At 43.7% G+C, this 17022-nt stretch overlaps 2 protein-coding genes across 2 annotated transcripts; both read right to left on the bottom strand.

Annotated features, from left to right (window-relative positions):
- Positions 1-1129: 1129 nt before the first annotated feature.
- Positions 1130-7153, bottom strand: LOC114555318 (leukocyte surface antigen CD53-like). Its single transcript, XM_028577632.1, has 9 exons — positions 7028-7153; positions 5553-5642; positions 5041-5145; positions 4155-4343; positions 3983-4057; positions 3714-3824; positions 3504-3611; positions 3041-3124; positions 1130-1201 (listed from the first exon to the last, which is right to left on the bottom strand). The coding sequence occupies exons 1-9, from the start codon at positions 7151-7153 to the stop codon at positions 1130-1132; spliced, it is 960 nt and encodes a 319-aa protein (XP_028433433.1).
- On the bottom strand, positions 6540-15429 carry lman2lb (lectin, mannose-binding 2-like b). The gene is made up of 8 exons (XM_028578156.1): positions 15147-15429; positions 13411-13529; positions 12942-13059; positions 12179-12261; positions 11773-11934; positions 9308-9422; positions 8355-8477; positions 6540-7313 (listed from the first exon to the last, which is right to left on the bottom strand). The coding sequence occupies exons 1-8, from the start codon at positions 15331-15333 to the stop codon at positions 7171-7173; spliced, it is 1050 nt and encodes a 349-aa protein (XP_028433957.1). The 5' UTR covers positions 15334-15429; the 3' UTR covers positions 6540-7170.
- Positions 15430-17022: the final 1593 nt, after the last annotated feature.

Here is a 17022-nt window from a genome sequence, read left to right as displayed (position 1 = left end):
GTGTGAAACGGGAGATGTTTCACACAAAACTAAGTGGTACTACGACAAACCTACGGCTAACTGAGACTTTCTTCGGTTGAAAAATTATCTTGACGAACATCATATTTGTAATCCATGGCTCAATTCAAACGGGATCAAAAACTAATTTGCCTCTCCCCGTTCACCACCGTTCATATTCTTTCTGACTTAAGGTCATGGATGTATTAAGGTCCCATGAGGTCCACCGGAAGGGGCGGGACTTCGGCTCTCTATTAGAAGTCACTTTTCCGGTGAGCGCTGAGCGTTACTGCGCAGCCTCCAACTGACAGAGACAATGTAGATGTGACGTGAGCAACCTGTCTGAAAGTGTGAAGTCTTCTGGTAGCTGTGCCAAGAGAAATCTCAATCATTCCCAATCTTACAGAGACGGAGAGCGTAGGTATATGTAAGGAGATAACATAGGCACAGGCTAATTATTGCTAACTAAAATGATAGTTAACATTAGTAATTAAACTTAAACAGCTAACGTAAGCCGAAACTGCCTGCGAGCTTCTCCTGTACTATACAGTATGTGGTTATGACACAATCGTTAGCCTATTTTTACAAAAAAACGTCTGCTACGGAGCCAAAACGTGAGGTACAAGGTAATGGAGCCTTTTATACATTGTCGTGTTTCTTTAGAAATAAACAATGGACAAATAGAGTCTTTAAACGCTTCAGATGTAAAGTTATTCGCTGTCAAAGTGACATCAAAATGAATGGCAGTCAATGGGATGCTAACGGGAGGTGATATTGTTGTAGCATCAAAATGGCGCCATAGGAGCTACGCGTTCTGAAGCGAAGCTTACCCCCTTGGAAACGATGGACTCTACGCGCACTAAATGGACACCATCTTGACTACGCAGCGGAAAGGGGAGGGACCAGGGACGGCAGGAAGTGGTCAGTGACCATTAGCAGTATACTGGCAGAAGTGTGCGGTTTGAGACACAGCCTATGTCTTATTGTCCAGGTTTAGTGACACGACACTCAAGGCATCTGAGAAGCATAGCACAATGAACCATGATATACAGATCATAGGACAGTCTTTCTACACACAGTACAGTTGTTTCCTCTCTCACTGGTCAGTACACATCTAAACAGTGCCAAAAGCTCATTGACTATTGCTGTGGCTGAAGGCGGTACTGCAGATCATCTTCCTCTGGCAGTTGAGGATGCCCAATTCCTTGGTGAGAAGTGTTATTGAGAAATAAATTGTGAAAACAATCTGATGATTAATGTTTCCAACAGACAAAACCACAAAACAGCACTATATGGCAATAAGTTGAAAGGGGAGTAATTTAAAATTGGATCAATTACATGGAGTTACAAGCACTGTAATCTGTTAGGTTTATTTGACAGAGTTTTCAGAATGTCCTACATGTAATAAAAACAGGGAAACAGTTCAAATAATGCATCTTAAAAATATGACATTGACAGGATCCTACATATGGGGGCCCAGTCTCAGAGAACAAAGACTGAACACAGTAAGGTCTAGTGTGTCTAAGTCAAGTTTGTCTAATGGTGCATTCAGAACGAGGCATTTTCGGCAGCGTGATAACATACTAATTCATTGCAAAGAAGCAAATAGACAAAATGGTGCGAAGCGAATGACGCAAACACGCAATGTGATCAACCGAGAAATTTGTGTGATACTGTGGCTTGAAAACCAATCAGTGTTTAGATTCTCCTGATGTCCTAATGTTGCATCAGAAATGGAGGAACACATTACTGAAGCTGTCTGTGGCACCTCATTATTTACAGAGACTGGACGAAAAAGGAGCTTTCTTGGGGAAGAGTAAGCGGGGAAGTTGGCCTACCTGGAATACTCTGAAATGATGTAGATGGAGCAGCTACGATGTGAGCATAGCCTAGGGATGCAGCGGTTAACCGATTTCACTATTTACCGCGCTGTAAAACGTCACGGTTAATTAATCGTAAAGGCTCCGCTACACCGAGTGTTAACTGACTGTTATGTGTAGCAGTGTGTGCAGTTCTTATTAAACCTCGTTGACAACATAAACGTTCACGTTTGCACATACACACACACAGCACATAAGACGCCGGTCCGGTCACCGCGAGTATTCACTGGGATTAAATGATGTACAACGGCAAAGGGATCTCCCCATTGCATTTATTCCTTGGCAACATGCTGCGCATCTCCCTGTACGTGTCTACGTGTCTACGTCTAGTGTTTGGGTCTAGTTTAAAATGTTCTTGTAGTCCAACAAACTGGGAAGGGCAGCCTAGCACTCACAGTGGGAACAGGTCTCTTGGGTCTGTGTGGGTTAGGACAGGCCTTACATTATCATATCATAACTTATCTACCAATTAAATGTCTCCTATTATGTTTTTCATTTCACATTCAATGATCATACAACATTTTCAGTAGCGATTCTCAGTTCATCCCTGGTCAAAGAACAACTGTTGGCTCCCTTTTTCATTGCAAACGTCAACCTTTTGGGCATTGGAAACAGATTAATAAAACTTTGATACAGGGAAAAGCAACCTGTTGACATGCGGGAAGTCACTGTAAGTTGCAGGTCCAGTTTATCACTGGTAACCCAATCCACGTCGACTGAAGTGGCAAAAGAGAGGGACGGTGATGGACAGACAAATAAACTGTAAAACAAGAAGATAAGAAAAATATACTTGAACTACTATTAAACAATGATTTTCTAATAAAAAAAGCTAATAAAACTAACTTAACAATGAATATAGTGTACATTGTTCTGGCTTTAAAGTACAGGTAAGCAAAGCATGCTGATGCTAGCTGTGAGCATAGGCCACTGCGCAAATGTGACACCTTAAAGCTTATCAACATTTTTTATATATACAACAGGTTAAATTACTAATTACTCGTGCATACTGACAAACCCACAGACAATTATCACCCTGTATGCAGGGTGCATGTAAATTTCCCGTTGTGGTTCAGTGTCACTGCCGTTGTTACTTCTGTGCCATGGGGTGAATTCCCCCTGTAAGCTTTATACTAAGAAAAATAAGAAGACTGAATGTACTGTACCTGTATGATAAACATGGTGACAACGCCAGCACCTGTGTTCAGGTAGTTTCTGGCAAACCAGTTCCTCAGTTTCACGAGACAACCCTGAAAGACAACATTTGGATGGTTATCATTTATTCATAGAGTAAATTGGCTAAGCCTATGTGCATATTTACAGTCACATCAACAAATAAAATAAGAGGAGCAGCCAGAGTCATGAGGAGAACAAATTGAAACTCAATGAACGGGTTGGAGGCTAAATCAAGTGAGACAGGTAGAGGACACCTGGAACGTCTGGAAGTTACAGAGGAGGAGGGTTTGGATTTCAGATTATTATTTAGAGACTTCACCATGTCATATTTTTAATTATCTGCAGGAAGGAACTCAAGAGCAAGTGCAAGCTATTTTTAAAAAACAAACCCAGAATCAGATCAAATGTGGAACACACAGTATTGTGTGTCTATCTGTTAACACAAAATAATACCTCTGGCCAGGGGGGGTGGAGCAGCATGCTGCAGGGGCTGCTGCTGCAACAGGACACTGGGACATCGCCCTTCCAGTCCGCCACACCATGAACTCCACAGCACCTGAACTGTACAAAGAAAATTACTGTGATGGAATGGACATGTGCTTCAGCTGGGCTGGGGGAGGTGAATGAATAAAAAGAAGAGTCACAAAGACAAACATCATTTACCAGGTCCTGGACAGCATCAAAGTCATCTTTAATGGTTGTGTTGCTTTCTGGACTGGACTGTCTGTAGATCTCCAAGCTTTTCATCAGGTCTTTCTCAAAGTATGTGTCAATCTGCACAACAGACAGCCAGCTAGATTATAATAGTATCTATTATTAAAGACATCAGCCTCTCGTGCCATGGCAGTACAGTATGTGTTGGCAGAAGGTATTATATATGTATATGTATATATAGATATAAATCAATCAAACATGTAGATGAGCGCTCCCACCTCGGTGCTGTAGACCAGGAACACACAGGCCATAGCCAGCTCCACCAGCATCAGGATGAAGAGCAGGACGAAGAACTGGAGCAGAGCAGATCACATTCAGAGCAGTGAGTTTGCCAGGCTAATGTTTTTAGAACAACGAAGCAGACTTTAAGAACTCCTGTCTCATACTCACAGTGATGAGCATGCAGCGGTTCTCCTTCATGCCTCCTAACACTCCGAGGTAACACACACACGTGACAATGGTCCCGCTGACCACCAGCGTGTTGGCCGGGTACACGGGCCAGAAGCTGGGGACCAGGGAGGCAAACTGGGAGTGAATCATCTGGAACTCCCCAAACGCCACCACAAACGCCCCACACAGCTCCAACACACACACACACACACACACAGCTCACGTTAGGATCCTGGATGTGTGACTGTACTACATCAATTATAATAAATATATAATAATAATAGAATTATTATTATTATTATTATTATTATTATTATTATTAAAACCTTCAGATTCATTCATTTTATTTCAACAGGACAAACTCTTTTAGTAATTTTTGATTAAAGGGCCACTCAACCAATTTTACACATAAAAGCTGTGTTCCGAGCGCGGAACAAGGAACCTTCTGAGGAACTGGTTGTGTTCCGACTGCAGGGACCAGGATTAAATGAATTCCTGGGGTCTTTGTTTCTCTAAACGGGGGGTATCTCTTTCTGAAAGTACAGGAAGCTTCAGGGCGGGGTTTGCAGGGATGGCCGTTGGTGATTGGTCAGACAGCTGGCTGCTTAAACTGCCCGACCGCTTCTTTCATAAAACAAGGAAGTACTCTCATTTCGATTTTTGACCACAACAAAGAGGAACATTTATCTTTAAAGTTAGAGTTAGGGCACACACACAGTAACACACACAAACACACAATCAGACAGACACAGATGCAGATAGACAGACAGACAGACAGTTAGAGAGACTCTGGGAGTGAGTTCCTGCTACAATCTAGCACATATACTGACATCAGAACTCAGTTCTTTACGAAAATTGAATGTATGCACACACACTCACTACCTACCCAGCACAGGAAGTTGAGATGTATCAGCAGAGTTTTGGAGCAGTTTACACAGCAGCGATTCATTCTTCCTGGTAGTTTCTCTCTGTAACGATGTTCATTCAAACACTGAAAGACATGACGTGGAGCAGATGATGCAGCAATCAAACAGGAAAAGAGTGTTTACAGGACACCACTGTTTGATATGGCAACAGAGGCACAATGGCCCCCTGGGCCCAGTCCAGCTCCAGTTAATCATTGTCACCGCCTCTTATCTCCACATGAACCATTCCTTTGTCCCAAAATGTCGGAGAATGTTCAGCCACCACAGTAACATAGGTCTTCCACAGATCACCCGTGTTCCTGAATATTTCTTCTCTTCATGTCACACTGGTGTTCTGAAATAACGCCTACTCTTACACTACCAGCGTTACTGAAATATAACTTCATTACTCAACCGCCTTTGTTTGGAAATTCATGGTGTTTGGAATTATAATTATAACATCAATCCCAATCAAAGTGAACAAATATCTTACCTTAACTTCGCTATAGGCAGCAATAATCCAGCGGCAGATAATCCAGCGGATTGCAGCGAGCAGTGTGTTGGTGTGACTGACCACAGACAGCTGGGAGCAGGAAGAGAAGTCAGGAGGAGGAAGGACACTGAGACTTCTGTTCTGTCTACCAACAGCTGAGAGGAAGATTTCTTTTTTAAAACTAACTAAAGTGTCTTTGAGGATTGTAAAAAGCGCCATACAAATAAAATGCATTATTATGATTAGTTCCTGTGGTCAACGTAACTCTGTAGAGATCATCGTGACACAGCAACAGTCCCAAAGTGACATCACTCGACCATGACATCATTAGTCTTTTTGCTGTCATAGAGAGCCATAACTGATTTACTAGTGTGTACATGTTTGAATGTTAAAGCTTTTACCTGATTGTTGTGTTGTGTGGACTTGACATCCACAGCTCCATGTGCAGATGAACACAGATCAAACCTGACACTGGTTCCACATTGAAGGGGGGTAGAGCTTGGGTTTGAATTGACTACAGGCCCTGATTTAACAAAGGCCTTAAACACTGAAGCCACTGAGAGCAGATAATAACCGACTGATATCTGATTAAATATAACATTAAATATAGACATGTACATACATTCAAAAGGGAATTCCACACATTAGAGACATCAGTTGTTTCTGGGAGCACAGAGACAGTGGAGACGCCCTGGTCCCCAGCGGGACGGTTCCATAGGACACAATCAGCTGTGTGACTGACTCACCATGCTCCTGGATATTAATTAACAGAGCAAACTTTATATGATAACAAAGTTATATTATGACAAATTAATGACTTGATGAAATAAACTGTTTATATTTACAGGTCTGATTTTTTTTAAATGAAAATACATTTTGGATAAACCTTTACATTAACTTATCACAACTGAGAACTGGTGGCAACTTGAGAAAGTACATGGAGCCGAGGGAATTGTGACGTCACAGAGAGAATAAAAGAGAAGCTCAAACGTGGAACATGGAGTCAGGGCTCGTCTTTATTGGTCCTAGCTCGACACCCATTCTTTCTTTGACGTACAGCATAGAGCATGATGTTTCATTAATCATACATTTACATCTTTTTTCTGGCTTATTTTATCTCAAATACATGGCAGCTCAAACATTTGGACTTTTCAGTGCAGCAAGAACAAGTCTCTGATGATCCACAGCTTGATCGGTCTCCACAGCAAATTAAGGCTGCACTGTGGCAGCACCAAGTGGCAGTCAGAGGTAAATACACTTAAACATGATGTCAGTAAACTACACACAGCATCTGGGATTTTGAGGTTTGTCTTCCTGCTGGTGAAACTCATATGTTAAATCTACAGTGTCTCAGTTAGTGCACGTGTTGCAGTGCCATTCACATGATCCAGTTTCAACAGAAGACTTTCCACTAAAGCAGCTTTATCTCATTAATCTTCCATAACGCAGACAAAAAAGAATATGTGGCCACTGACTCTTTGTGTTCTCTTGGCTCTGGGATCCAGACCCATCCGGTTGGTCACTCCTCTGTATGCTTCAGTAAGCTGTGGCAGTCTTTGCACTGAGTGGTAGATGTTGATTAGGTTGATATAAACATACATTTGGAAGGTTTTTCTGATCAATAGAAGCGTTTGCGTCTGTTTTCCTTCCAGCGGCCGTAAAGGACCAGGCCTACCACGGCCAGCACAGCCAGGCCCAGGATGGAGAAGACCAGGGTGAAGAAGAACTGCACTCCGCTCATCCCTTCCTCCTGGACCTCCACTGCAAAGGCAAAGGATGAGAGATTCTTATCACACACATCAGGGTTCCCAGCAGTCTTAGACAACCACTTCATCAATAGGGAGCAAAGAGAAAGAGAAAGGGCCACCGCACATTGAGACAACGTGACCTGGTTCCAGACCTATTTACAGAAGTTAAAGGAAGATTCCACAAGTTTCAGTTCACTGATGACAGGAGTATTACTTCGCCTCAGAGAGCAAGTGTCTGTTTCTAAAGTCTCAGGAAACCTGCTGATGTCATCAAAGTCATCTTTAATCTCATATTATATGACAGCCAGCATTTTCAGGGCGTAATATAGCTCTCTCTCTCTCCCCCCCCCCAACATCTGGCTTCAGTCTGCACTGTGAAAGTTTACAATCAGCATTCATTTTGGGACAAAGACTGCGACAGTCAAGTCAAGTATTTATTTAAACACGACACCCGGACGGGGGGGTAAAATACAACTTGGTCACAAAGTTGGTCACGATTCCATTCAATTCAGGGACCCACAATCTATATCATGAGCCCATTAAAAGTAACTATGACGAACTTTTCAATGTTTCTGAAACTGTGTAATGTTCCATCTGATGATCATAAATGACCTGTGACTAACAGTGAGATTTTTCCCGTGAAGTCCCAGAATGATTTGCGGCAGGTAGATGGCGCTACAGTAACACATTCTGATGGGTCACAGATTTTGCTCTAACACCAGAAAAGCCTGTGCAGCCAGGTAAAAGGCAGCAGGAGATTTCTTTATATAGGTCTAACTGTATTTTCATTTTATCTTACAAGTTATCTTTTGTAGTTATGGCTGATACTGATAAAGTGAAATGATTTAAAACTCAGTAATACAGTGGGTAATACATGCTTCCTCCCGTGGACATTACAGCACCAGCCGCCACGTGCTAGAAAATACCTTTATGACAGCAGGTGCGGTAAAAACACAGACGGGCCGCTGGAATCAACGCTAACTTAAAGACACATATAGTCACTTTAAACACCCCGACACGCCGAGCCGGCACCGCTCGGCCACGGTGCACCTACCATGGAACTGCTCCATGTTGTCCACTCTGGGGACGGTGACCTCGTCCTGGTCCTGGTCCCCGTCCTCAGGCGTCCTCTCTACTGTCAGCTGGTACAGCTTGATGGAGATGATGTCATGGTTATCTGCAGAGACATGCACACTGATCAACACAAAGCTCTGCCCAGTCACAGTTTCTCTCTCTATCCGTCCTCTCCCTGGGACTGTTCTGGCAGTAGACTTCTCTTATGGCGCTTTTCCATTACATGGTACCTACTCGCCTCGCCTCTACTCGCCTTTTTTGGTTTTCCATTACGAAAAAAAGTACCTGGTACCTGCTAACAGGTACTTTTTTTAGTATCTCCTCAGTCAAGGTTCCAAGCGAGCTGAGGCGAGCCGAGAAGGTGACGTGAAATCCTGCAGGCTGCTGATTGGTCGGAAAGAATCGTCACTGATCACTGCATTGCTAGCGAGAGACGGCATTTTTAAATAGTTTAGCCAGCGGTGTTTTTTTGCTGCCGGAGGCTCCACGCAGAGCTTTCTCCGTAGCATACAAGTGGCCTGATGGTTATACTGGTGCGCTGGTGTGAGCATGTGTGATGTGTGTGTGTCGAGTGGCCGGAGCTAGTGAGCGAGGGAGAAGTGAGAGAGTGACGGCGATTATCTCCGCAGCGAGTAGTGACTCTATAGTCATATATATGTGACCACGGTGGGAAATCTGGAGCAGTAAACGTTAACTATCTCTTTGATATCATGTTATTTACGGAGAAGGAGAACCAGGAAATGAGTCGGGGAAATGCGACGCCACTAAGCCACGCCCACGGCAGTCGCTATGACGACCAGCCACGCTGAGGCGATACTAAAATCTGCAATGGAAAACCAATGTGGAAAACGGACGCACAGCGAGTCGAGGCGAGTCGAGCAGGTACCATGTAATGGAAAAACGCCATTAGAGTCACCAACCAGAGCATCATACCTGACAGGTCTCCGGTGGCCGAGGACGCACCCAGGAAGTAGCCGGCAGGCAGCCACAGTCCTGTGATGTCAGCACAGTCTTTCCATTCCTGCTTACCGTCAACGTCTACCAGCAGCTGGAGGGGGGGGGGGCAGTATGAGTTATCGTTATTAACTTTTGTCATTTTCATTCATTAATTTAGAGCTGTCAATGGGGATCCTTTAACTTAAGACAACTTTAAACATTTAATACCGTGTAACATGTAGATAATGGGCCCTATTTTAACGATCTGAAACACAAGTATCAAACGTGAAACGCAAGTAGCTTTGTGGGCGGATCTCGGGCGCTGTTGCTATGATACCGGCGGGACAAATGAGTCTTGTGCCCAACGCAAATCTAAAATGGGTTGGTCTGAAGTAGCTAGGTGGGGTTTGAGTGTAACGTGCAATAAACCAATCAGAGCGTCATCTCACATTCCCTTTAAGAGCAGACGCGCTTGTTCCATGGCGGATTGCTATTATAACGGTGGATTTGTCTGGCGCACGCCAGCGGGAGCTGTCCGGGATGCGGCAAAGTAATAAATGTCCGTCTTGGCCGGGTGGCGATGTTGCTGTGGCCTCTCGGGCTCATCTCCTCAGGTCTGGAGAGGATTGCTGCAGCCATGGAGCGTGGGCCTCCAAACGCACCACCTGCACCTGTTGTGCCCCTTCCTCCTCCCCCCCACTCCATCTCCATCCACCCGCTCCACCAGGAGAGCATCGCGCATTACTCCCGGACCAGATCCCGCAGTAGTGTCCAATCCCGCCGTAGTTCAACATCACGTCTCCTTAAGTCCTCTAATATTTCCTCATTTATGTCATCAACACTTCCATGATTCATGGAAATGTGTAAAACACAACAAGCCACACACACTTTTTGAGGACTGTACTGTAAAGTGCCTCCTGATCTATCCAAACACCTGAAGCGCATTTTCAGTAATATTTTTCCTTGTAATTATGTATGGTTTGCAAAAATGGGAACTGCTGCGTCCGTTTAGATGAGAGAAGCAAGGTGTATGCGTGTTGTGCACACGCTACATTATGGCCAAGCAAGCGCCCCTAAAATAGCATCTGAATAACTGCGCCACTGACTTTAGACTAGTACCACTGACTTTAGACTAGTACCACTGACTTTAGACTAGCGCCACTGACTTTAGACTATCACCACTGACTTTAGACTAGTACCACTGACTTTAGACTAGCGCCACTGACTTTAGACTAGTACCACTGACTTTAGACTATCACCACTGACTTTAGACTAGTACCACTGACTTTAGACTAGCGCCACTGACTTTAGACTAGTACCACTGACTTTAGACTATCACCACTGACTTTAGACTAGTACCACTGACTTTAGACTATCACCACTGACTTTAGACTAGTACCACTGACTTTAGACTAGCGCCACTGACTTTAGACTAGCGCCACTGACTGTAGACTAGCACCACTGACTTTAGACTAGTACCACTGACTTTAGACTAGTACCACTGACTTTAGACTAGCGCCACTGACTTTAGACTAGCGCCACTGACTTTAGACTAGCACCACTGACTTTAGACTAGTACCACTGACTTTAGACTAGCACCACTGACTTTAGACTAGCACCACTGACTTTAGACTAGCGCCACTGACTTTAGACTAGCGCCACTGACTTTAGACTAGCACCACTGACTTTAGACTAGCGCCACTGACTTTAGACTAGCGCCACTGACTTTAGACTAGTACCACTGACTTTAGACTAGCGCCACTGACTTTAGACTAGCACCACTGACTTTAGACTAGTGCCACTGACTTTAGACTAGCGCCACTGACTTTAGACTAGTACCACTGACTTTAGACTATCACCACTGACTTTAGACTAGTGCCACTGACTTTAGACTAGCGCCACTGACTGTAGACTAGTACCACTGACTTTAGACTAGCACCACTGACTTTAGACTAGTACCACTGACTTTAGACTAGCACCACTGACTTTAGACTAGCGCCACTGACTTTAGACTAGTACCACTGACTTTAGACTAGCACCACTGACTTTAGACTAGTACCACTGACTTTAGACTAGCACCACTGACTTTAGACTAGCACCACTGACTTTAGACTAGCACCACTGACTTTAGACTAGCACCACTGACTTTAGACTAGCACCACTGACTTTAGACTAGTACCACTGACTTTAGACTAGGTTTTTCCTGGTCAGTGGCGGAATTGTTTTAGCACCAGGGAACGTTTGCGCCTGAACACGCCTCCTCTTTTCGCTGAACCTCCCCCGGGAGCGCAAACACATTCCCTAATTTACCGACGTGAGTCTGTGGAGGGAAAAGTCTGCTGTGCGTCGGGTGCAAAATAGGAATGATACAAAGGCAATTGCGCTGAGTGCATGATAGGGCCCATAGTGTGTGAGTAATGTAACATGTAGATATAGTGTGTGAGTAATGAGAGTGTTCAGACCGTCAGGCGCTGTTTGGAGTATCTGACGAGGAGAAAGGTGTCGTGGACTGCGTTGCGCGCCATAGCCGTACATCCTCCGAGCTCAGTGGGCCGTCCATCAGAATCGTGGTCATATGACAGAGTCCCGTTCCCTAGCATCACTGAGACGTATGGGAAAGCCCTCTGTGAGGAAGACAGGGGAGGTCAACACATCACGCCAACGCACAGGCATTATTACACAGGTGTGTGTGTGTGTGTGTGTGTGTGTGTGTGTGTGTGTGTGTGTGTGTGTGTGTGTGTGTGTGTGTGTGTTTCTGATGCTGCCGGAGTCCCAGGCTGTCCTCTGCACATTCCCCAAGCTCGCACAGAGACAAATATGACACACTGCTGATATCCGTCTGAGTCATGCATCACTTAACACACTCACATCGTGGCTCTTGTCAGCATTGGGGTAGGTGTCCACAAATATTCCCAGTCCAATGAAGTTGTTCATGTTGCCGAACACAGGACCTGCGGACACACAGAGAGCTGCATCAGGGCTCTGTCATTAATACACACCGCTGCACTAAAATGCTCTGAAGACTACACTTTGGGTTGGCTTCCTGCATGTGACTGTTAAAGGAAATGAACAAGCAGTAAATAAAAAGTAATAAAAGTAGCTTATGGTAGGGAGTCTGGGTGAATACACCATTCTGAATGACTGCAGGGTGTAGCCTACATATAAAAAGTGTTATAGGACACCTACTAAAGGACTGTTTACCGTTCTACATTCCTCTGAACACCACAGGACGGCGCTAACACACAAGCTGCAGGAAGTCAGTCACACTCTGAACTGAGTTTGTTTTACAGTGAATACTCTCATCCCGTTCACCGTTCAGCTCTTTACTTCAGGCTGCTGCCGACAGTAACATTACACATGGAGGATCATTGGTCCTGAAAGTCTGGATATTGTTTTGGGGACAATGACATGGCTGATAGCTAGCTTGTTGTTGTTAAACACAGTGGCACATTATAATTACTGATTTCCAACCGTACACAACAGTTTTGTTGAGCACAAAGATAAGCCAACTCTTAATACTAGGCTTTGTGAATGTGGTCCTTTAACACGTTGCATTATAGTATTTGTAGCATCTAGTTCCTTTTCATTGAACGGGACATGCCCCCTGTAGAGGGATCCAGTCCCTTCCTACCATTCTGCATGCGGTCTTTGGTTAGCCAGATAGCCATGCCATCCCCATTGAAGTTCTTCTTTCCCACGCCGTGGATTTTAAAGTGCACCCTAAGCTCCCAATCCCGCACCAACAAAGGCTGGAAAGCAACGGAAATGAAGACAAGCAGGTTATTTTGTGCTGCAGGAAGGAACTGAGTAACAGACTACCCTTTTTAAACAGGCTGAACTTGTGAATATGGTGTCAGTGTCAGTACACAATAGTCTATATGATATTCATAAAATGATTACATGCAGGGTCCAAAATGATCACCAGCTACCAGCCAAAAAAACAATGGTTATCTACAATGTGAACATTAACTAGCCATTTGGCTGGTGGACAAAAAAGTTCATTTTGGACCCTGATTACATTACATCTAACTTTCATTTCAAGGTCATGTTAAGTACTCCTGAGTGGCTGTGTGAGGTTCAGGTATGGCTGGGAGACTTACAACTCGACTCCAAACGGCTCCCTGTCTGCTCTGCATGTCAGGGGTCAGCCTCACGTGCTCCGGGGTAACCATGGCAGTGCCCATCAGATCCCACTGGGAGGAGCTGGAGAACCCCAAGCCTGCAACACAGTGACGTCACCTGTCAGCTACAGCATTGTCCAGGCTTCTCTCTGGCAGCGGACAATGCAACACAACAGGCTGCTGACTGTCAAACGGCCCTCAAACATAAACTAATCTGCACACCTTTGTTTAAACATTAGTATTACAATCAGTCCATACAATCTTAATATCACGGTTTCAGCTCAACTTAATAAACATCAACTGCAACAACTAATGTTAACGTTAACGTGCTGGGCTCATTAACAGCGACATCAGCTCTCATTTCACGTAAGGTGACATCAGACGTAAGACTTGAAATCCTGAGAGTAACCGTGCGTTAATGGACACTGGAAAAACGTCACCATTCACCCAACTTCTTGTGGAAATCAGAGGTGGGAAACTCGGGATGGATTTTGCTAACCGAGTTCCCCAGTTGGTGACACGTTGTTGACAACTGACGTTTGATGGAGGTGACTTTGGTTCACTGAACATATTTCAATGACAATAAACTGTTTATTGTGGACAAATGCCTCTTCCAAGAAACATACACAGACATAACATGTTTAAAATGATGATGGGGGATGGAGAGGGATGCGCTCATAAAAGTTTAAACATTTAGAGACCGATAACCCCGTTAACATTCCCTGATGGGTATTTTTATGAAATATATATATTTTAATGGGAGGGAATTACATATCGGCTTCTTGAGCCGTGTGTCGCCAATGCGCACATCGGTTTGAATTATGTTTTTATATTTTTTATTTGCTCTCACAATCGCTTACCACTGCCAGGGTTGCAACTGAAATAATAGACTAAAGCAACAACAGTTTATGGAAAGTACAAGTGTAATTATAGTCAGATCTTGTTCTGACTGATGGGGAACTGATATTGGAGTTGTGATTTAAACATCTAGGCCTACAGCTTGGCAATTTTATTTTATTTTTTTGCCAGCTTTCCTTCCCTGTTTTAGGAAGCAGCGACTGTTTTGCGTTTTCCCTGTAAAACCGTGTCTGTGTTCTTCATATTTATGTAGAATTATAATTTGCTCTTCTTATATATAACATGCGGCTCTGGTAGATGTTTGTGATTGGTCGTGGTGCGCAAACCCCGCCTCTTTTATGTGAACGCGCGCGCCGCTGGATTGGGAAACCCTGAGTTGACTGAACTAGTTGATAACCAGCGTCGTGACACAGCTTATGCGGGACCGCGGTTGTTAGGTTAGGTGAAGCCGGATAACTGAAAGAGATCCAGGGCTGGTTGATCTTGCTTCGTAGTACAGGCCTCTGATGCTCTCGGCTACGCCCAACCGTTGGTGGCAGGCATGCAAAAAGTTGTTATGCCAAACGCCAATATGTCTATGATCCCGACCAGGTGAACGCTGCCAGTCGGAAAAACAACGTAACCACGGGGGCGAACCCTGTTATTCCGAGGTGGCATGAACGCGCCATAAGTTAATTGTTATACTCAGTACCTAACATTAGCTATCGAACAATGTGGCTGACTCGATTTATGATACGAGGAACTGCTATTGGTGATAACTTTAACTCAGCACGGCACGGCTCAGTAACTTTAACTCAGCGCGGTACGGTACGGCTCAGTAACTTTAACCATCCATGGTTGGAAGGACTTGAACTCACCATGGTACGGCTTTGCCAGAGAATATTCCCGCTTCATAAAGTCCTGTTCGTCTGCCAGCGACGGACTTATTAAAATACAAACGCTAACAAACAAACATGTTAATTTCTGGAGGTTTTTAAAATGAAACATTGGACATAAAGGCCAGAAACTTCCCAGCGGATCTGACTTGGTGACAATGGCCGCCATCTTTACACAACATGTGACGTGAGGCGTGAAAAAACTACACTTCCGGTTATTACTTTCAAATTAAAACCTCTCTGAGGAACAAATATGTCAATGGGAACAACTACGGTGTATTCTTCTTCTTCTTCTTCTTCTTCTTCTTGTGATTTTGAATGGGGGTTGGCAACCAGCTTTTGGAGCATTACCGCCACCATCTGGGCTGGAGTGTGGTTCAAGAGGTCAACCTACACTTTCTTAAATCCTTATAAATAACCCAGTTATTTTCAAAAAAGAAAACAAAAAATTAAAACAAATTTCACCAGACCCTTTTTGCAGTATATCATGTAAATGTAATGTCATCTGGTTTTCAACAAGTTGTGAAATCAATCTTTGTCTGGCTTGATGATATTTAGGACAATACATTATTACATGCTCTATGGTCTCTTGACTTTTGCAATATTCACACATTCCATCAACATGCTTTTTCATTATAAATAATGTTCCATTTAATCCTGTATGTCCTAGCCTCATTCTGGACACAATGTCATCTTCTTGCTTACATCTGTATGCATTCCTGTTCTTCCCCACTTTTCCTTGAATTCTATACAGGTGCCTCCCAGACTGTTCCTTATCCCACAAAAACTGCCATTTAGCATTTGTTTTAGCTTTAATTATACTTTTGACTTCAGCTTTACTGTATTTAATATTCACCTCTATATCAGGCAGCTCTGCTGCTTTCTTCGCACACTTATCTGCTAATTCATTACCTCCTACACCTACATGAGCTGGTACCCATATAAATGTACTACTAATACCAGACTTAATCAGATTGTTAGCTAGTTGCAGTATGTCATACACTATGTCCTGTCTAGACTCAGAATGAAGAAATGTAAGGCTTGTCAAAGCTGAGCTGGAGTCTGATGCAATCACAGCTTGCTTAGGTCTATTGCTCTCTACCCACAGCAAGGCCATCCATATTGCTAACAATTCTGCTGTGTATAAAGCTAAATCATCATTAATTCTTTTAGCAGATTCAATGTTTAATTGAGGGATAACATATGCGATTCCCATTTTCGTATTGGTCTTCTTTGATGCATCCGTATATATAATGATTCCTTCTTTATATTTCCTTGAAATGTATCTCTGTACCCTGTAATGATCCACTTCAGTGACTTCCTTTTCCTCCAATAAGCCTGAGTCAACTGGAACTTCTAACAAAAGCCAAGGAGGAACAACTGGACAGACCACTGAAGGGCTTATGTCCAGTGCACTAATTCCCATCATGATTACTTTCTGCCTTATTGTCCATCCAAAACTTTTAATTAGGTCATTCTCTCTTTCTTGACATTGCCATAAAAATGACTGACTCAAATGTTTGTCACCATGACCCCTTAAATTCGCCCAGTACACAAGAGCCAGCTGATCTCTTCAAAGATGGAGAGGCATCTCCCCCATTTCTACCTGAACAGCTGCCACTGGAGTGGTCTTAATTGCCCCACAGCATAGCCTCAAACCTTGATTTTGAATTACATCTAACTTCTTTAATGATGTTTTAGCAGCAGACCCATACACTATACACCCATAATCAAAAACCGATCTCATTCACATTCATACTTATTTTCTTCCTAGAGAAGAATAAAGTCTTTGTTTTGTCTATAGAGATCCTAAATCCCCATTGAACGGCAGTTGGATTTTGTTTACTGCCTGTTGCAT

Source organism: Perca flavescens, chromosome 5 (assembly GCF_004354835.1).
Source record: "Perca flavescens isolate YP-PL-M2 chromosome 5, PFLA_1.0, whole genome shotgun sequence".
Lineage (NCBI taxonomy): Eukaryota > Metazoa > Chordata > Actinopteri > Perciformes > Percidae > Perca > Perca flavescens.
The sequence above is the reverse complement of the archived record's forward strand: the minus strand, read 5'-3'. Positions and strand labels throughout refer to the sequence as shown.

Bases quoted from the DNA above. Each gene is read 5' to 3' on its own strand.
- LOC114555318 (XM_028577632.1), bottom strand. From the start codon at position 7,153: ATGTATGTTTATATCAACCTAATCAACATCTACCACTCAGTGCAAAGA. The intron at 5,146-5,552 runs GTAAGATATTTG...CATGTCTTTCAG, and splicing joins CTGCCTATAGCGAAGTTAAG to TGTTTGAATGAACATCGTTA. The intron at 1,202-3,040 runs GTACAGTACATT...CTTCTCACCAAG, and splicing joins TCACCATGTTTATCATACAG to GAATTGGGCATCCTCAACTG.
- lman2lb (XM_028578156.1), bottom strand. From the start codon at position 15,333: ATGGCGGCCATTGTCACCAAGTCAGATCCGCTGGGAAGTTTCTGGCCT. The intron at 13,530-15,146 runs GTGAGTTCAAGT...ACTGTGTTGCAG, and splicing joins TCTGGCAAAGCCGTACCATG to GCTTGGGGTTCTCCAGCTCC. The intron at 8,478-9,307 runs GTATGATGCTCT...ATGTCTCTGCAG, and splicing joins GGCCACCGGAGACCTGTCAG to ATAACCATGACATCATCTCC.